Genomic DNA, 4,744 nt, shown 5'->3' with positions numbered 1-4,744 from the left:
GGGACATGAACCCTGGGTGGGGCGCTGTTGGGGTGGGACGGGGCTGGTGAGCGTCTGGGAAGAGTCTCTTGCTGCAAATCTGGATCCTCTGGGGAAACGGCCACAGGCTGCTGGAGGGCTGGGGGCTAGGGCTGCCGAGGGGCATGGCTAGGTCAGGGAAAGGTCAAGGTCAGGTCACCCTTGACCATCTCAGGCAGCCACGTTCTTCCGTCACTGGGAGGTGGAGGGGCTGGGAAAGGGCACCCACCGTCTTGCCCACCGACACCCGACTCTGCCCGTTCAGTCCATGGGCAAGTCCAGTTGGGCAGCCCCTGGCCCGGGGCCCCTCACGCTCCTGTGGGCCAGGGGAGGCGCCGGACGGCAGAGTGACCCTGTCCCTCTCTCAGTCCCCGACAGCCTCATCCTGAAGGTGCTGAACCAGCGCCTGAGCCAGCACGACTGCGTGCACCGAGGGTGGGTGCTGCACGGCTTCCCGCGGGACCTGGACCAGGCGCGCCTGCTGGACAGCGTGGGCCACAAGCCCAACAGGTGAGCGGCCGGCCGGTCCCTCAGCCCCCAGTTCCCAGGCCTTCCCGGCTCCCGCAGCGCAGGGCCTCTCCCCACCGCCCACCCCCTGCGGGAGAGACCCGGGTGTTCCTTCCCAAGCACCGGGCGGAGGGGGGAGACCCTGGGATTCGGGCGGAAGGAAGCCCCTTCCTGAGCTGCAGCCCGTGGTGCCCGTTAATTTCCCGACCCTCAGCGAGGGCGGTCCCGCGCGATTGAACCTCCGTGTTTCTCTCCCACCACCGAGGGGCCTGTCCCCTCCTCCCGCCTCATCTCTGCGATTCCGCTCCCCCGGCTCTGCTCTTAGTTAAACATATTCATGGTTAATTCAGGAAGTGATGTCAGTCCCGATAAAGGCCGAGGAAGAGAGAGGCCCTCGGAAGCGAGCCCCCCCCCGCGCCCCCCCCCCCAGCCCTGGGCGGACGCAGGGCGGGAATCGGGCTGCGCGGGTGAGAGCACGCGAGCTGTCGGACTGGGTGGTGGGGAGGGAATCTCGACAGAATTACAGCCAGAAATCAACCTGGGCCCACAGCCCGGAGATCTATCATCCAGATGGGAAAACCGTCTACCAAGGCTCTTTTTTAGGAGGGTTCGATGAAATGAGATGGAAGTAAATTTACATATATATCAATTTTATTATTAAAATATATTCACTCTAGTAAATAGAATTATTGGGAAGGGCAAGCTGTTCCGTGTATTGGACACAGAAAGGGACCCCTTTGGCTTATCAGGAAACAAAGTTATTGTCTCCTTGTCAAATATAAATCTCCTCCGAGAGCAATGAAGGGGTGGTGTTCAAATGCCATGTTTTGTTGGCTCCCGCCTCGCGCCCCCGGCGCATCGCACTGAATTACGTCCCCGCACCACGAGGGAGATGAGCCGAGTAATTGATGTGTCAAAAAGGAGGAGGAAAAGTTATTTGAGAACAAATACAATGGGCTATAAAGTTTGTTAAAATGTAATAATAATAGTAAAAATATAAAAATAAAATGAAAAAGGAAGAAGAGGAAAGAAACAAAGGACGATGCCAGGCGCCTCGGGCTGCAGAGCCTCCATTTCGAGCCGCAACTTCGTAGCAGGTGTTGCCTTTGCAGATGAACGTTTGCTGGCGAAGGGAGCAGCTCTGGCTGCGGGTGGGAAGCGGGCCACGTATCAGACTCCCTTTCCCGCCTCTGCGGGCAGCCGTGGCCTTGACCCTGCTCCTGGAGGGCAAGGCCTGGGTGGCGTCCACAGCTCAGGCCCCGTTAGAGCTGCTGCCGCGGCTCAGAGACCCCAGGGGAGGAGCCGGGCCCAGCTGAGCGGGTGGCAGTGGGCTCAGCAGCTGGTGGCAGGACTGGATGAGCGTGGCCTGCACCGCCCCCCTCTGTTCCACTGGGCTAAGTGGGGGACTGGGAAGAAGTCACCCCAGGCCGCTGGTCTGGAGGAGCTGGTGTGTGTCCCAGGCGGCTTTGTGCACGTTGGAAACTGCGGTGTGGCCAGTGTTTTTGTTTTTATTTCTTATGTTATTTTTTAGACGAAAGGAGCTGTGTGCCCCACTCCCAGAGGAGCCCGAGCGAGGGGCGGGGCTGCCCTGGGGAAGCAGGGACAGCAGGGACAGGCGTCCTCGCACTTGGCTCCCAGTTGTGCCGGGTGTGCGGTCGGCTTTTGCTAAAGCTCCCTTTCCTCCAGGGAGCCGGGGGGAGGGGCCATGAGGGGACCCAGGCGGCCCCTGCGGTCAGTGGGCCTGGGAGCTGGTCAGAGTTCTGGGGGGATGGGGGGGCTTCAGACAAGCCCCGGCGGTCGCGCAGGCTGCTCCGGTGCAACATCAGACAAGCCCCGGCGGTCGCGCAGGCTGCTCCGGTGCAACAAGAACACCTTCCTCCCCTCACTGACCGTCCGGCCCGCCCAGTCCCAGGTGTGTCTGGGGGCACCGCCTCCCCTCCGGCCCGACTTCCATCTTTAACCATCCTCCTCCCCCTCCTCCTCCTCCTCCTCCTCCTCCTCCCTGCCGGGGTGTGTGCCCCTCAGCGCCCGAGTCAGGTCTCCCTTCATCCGCTCCAGACCCTGAGAAGGGGGTTTGCTCAGGACAGTGCCCGGAGCCGCCAGGGAGAGCCCAGCCCCGCGCCGTTCTTGGCCGTTACTTTGACCCCTTCCGCTGGCCAGCGCTTCACTCTGACCCTGTCCCCGGCTGGTTGTCGGTGGCCTCTGATCTTTGCCCGGACAGCCCTCTGGCTGTGCAGAGTGAAGGGGTCCGTGTGAGGGATTCATAACCCGAAAGCGCTGTGAGCGGCTCCTGCCGGCGGCGCTCCCGCCCGTGTGTCCGGTGCGCCTGCCTCCGCGCCTGTTTGCACCGTCACTCACTCGCCCCGCTGCCGGTTTGTTTGCCTGTTTTTGCAGTGGTCGCCGTGCGGTTCTGAACTCCTGTTACTGAAATGGCAGATGCAGTCCTGCTCTGGTGGGGCGGCCGCGGGCAGTACCGGCCACGTCTGCTCCGTGCGGGTGGGTTCGAATACCTGACCGCTGCCTCGGGGTGTTTTTCTCTGACGGCCGTCTGCTCGCGTTTCTTGCCTTTGGACGACATGCAGACCCCGGGTTGCACTGGGGAGGGAGTTCCTTATTCGCCTGACAGCACGTGGGTAGGGGAGCGGCCGAGAAATCGCCATCGGGGCACATAACCACGGGGACCCATGTGCCGAGAGCGCGGTGTGATGCTCCGGGCGACCACGCTACGCGCCAGCAGTGGGGCCTGTGGGACGCGGCACAGGTGAACACGGCTGACGTGCCCGAGCGCTCTGATTGGGTCACATGCTGTTACTCTTTAAAAAATACATGTTTTCATTGATTTCAGCGAGAAAGGGGGGGGGGAGAGAAACATCCATGATGAGAGAGAGCCATTGATCAGCTGCCTCCTGCACGCCTCACACCGGGGATTGAGCCCGCAACCCGGCCACGTGCCCTTGACCGGGAACCGAACCCTGATCGGCTGGTTCCTAGGTCGATGCTCCACCACGGAGCCACGCCGGCCGGGCCGTGCTTGTTGCTTTTTAGTTCCCCAGGACACTGTTCTCAGGGACCACACAGTAGCCCCCTTGGGTAGCGGCCCTGCCACCTCTAACGTCTAAACATCATGTCTAAAGAGCACAGCAGAGGGATGGACCAAAGAAAAATTAAAATGCAAACGAGAGAGGGTGTCTTGCGGCTCTCTCTCTCTCTCTCTCTCTCTCTCTCTCTCTCTCATCACCACGCGGTCCGCCCATTCTGCCACGGACCCTCCCGTGGATTAGGGGTAATAAACAGCCTGTTAATGGAGCCTGAACTAGGAGATGGAGTTGGACTCAGCCGCGGCATCAGTGCTGACTGAGGTTAATAACTCCATTACTGCAGCTCCGCGCGGAGCCGCCGGGCGCGCGGGGCGTTAGCCTTATCTCCTCCTCATTAATTGAGCTAATAGAACCCCGGTGACCCCGCCGCCGCCGGAGAGCGTACCAGACATGGGCTGGAATACTTATCACCACCCTGGGCTCCGCGGCGCCTTTGTTTTGGGAAGAGGCTCTTTCTTGAAGACGGGTTCCCCGCAGACCCTCGCCATCGGTGGAGTTGCCGAGCCGCTGCCGCACAGGGTCCCGAGGTCACCCTGACCTTGTGCAGGAGAACGTGCAGCGAGGGCCGGCCGGCCACTGGCCCCACAGGCGGAGGCCCACGTGGGTGCAGCACTTTAGCTCGGACTGAACGCTCTGCAGGAAGCGGCCGTGGCCTCAGCAAGTGTCTGGGTGCAGGGTGCCGATGGAGCGTGGCCGTGCTGATGGGGGGACAGGGGGGTGGGGGGGGGACGGGGCGGACCGCGGGCCTCTCCCCGCTTCAGCATTTGGCAGCCACCTCTCAGCCGGCCCTCCCGCCCCTGAGTTTCACGACAGCTCATGCATGTGCATGACCATTTGCTTTGCTGCTCACTGGGTAAGCGCTACTTAACCTCTCTGAGCCTCAGTTTCCTTAACCCTCAAATGCTTGCCCCACCTTCTGCCCTCACCCTTTGCTGGGTGCCCACGTCCATTTGCTGGGAGGATGTGCATGAGCAGGACGGGTGAAGGGGGAAATGCTCTATGTGACCGAGATAATGTCATCGACAGTTAAAACTTGGAACCCAGATTTCCTGCTGCAGGTCACGTGCCTCTCTGTGCCTCAGTTTCCCCAGCTGGACTACAGAGGAATTCCATGAGGGATG

At 61.3% G+C, this 4,744-nt stretch overlaps 1 protein-coding gene across 1 annotated transcript in view; it reads left to right on the top strand.

The window, feature by feature from the left end:
* Positions 1-286: 286 nt before the first annotated feature.
* AK8 (adenylate kinase 8) overlaps positions 287-4,744 on the top strand; it is a 22,440-nt gene continuing 17,982 nt past the window's right edge. Inside the window, exon 1 of the mRNA XM_023745673.1 lies at positions 287-528. Within this exon, the coding sequence (XP_023601441.1) occupies positions 287-528 (242 nt within the window). The remainder of the gene's footprint in view (positions 529-4,744) is intronic.

Source organism: Myotis lucifugus, unplaced genomic scaffold (assembly GCF_000147115.1).
Source record: "Myotis lucifugus unplaced genomic scaffold, Myoluc2.0 scaffold_565, whole genome shotgun sequence".
NCBI lineage: Eukaryota > Metazoa > Chordata > Mammalia > Chiroptera > Vespertilionidae > Myotis > Myotis lucifugus.
The sequence above is the reverse complement of the archived record's forward strand: the minus strand, read 5'-3'. Positions and strand labels throughout refer to the sequence as shown.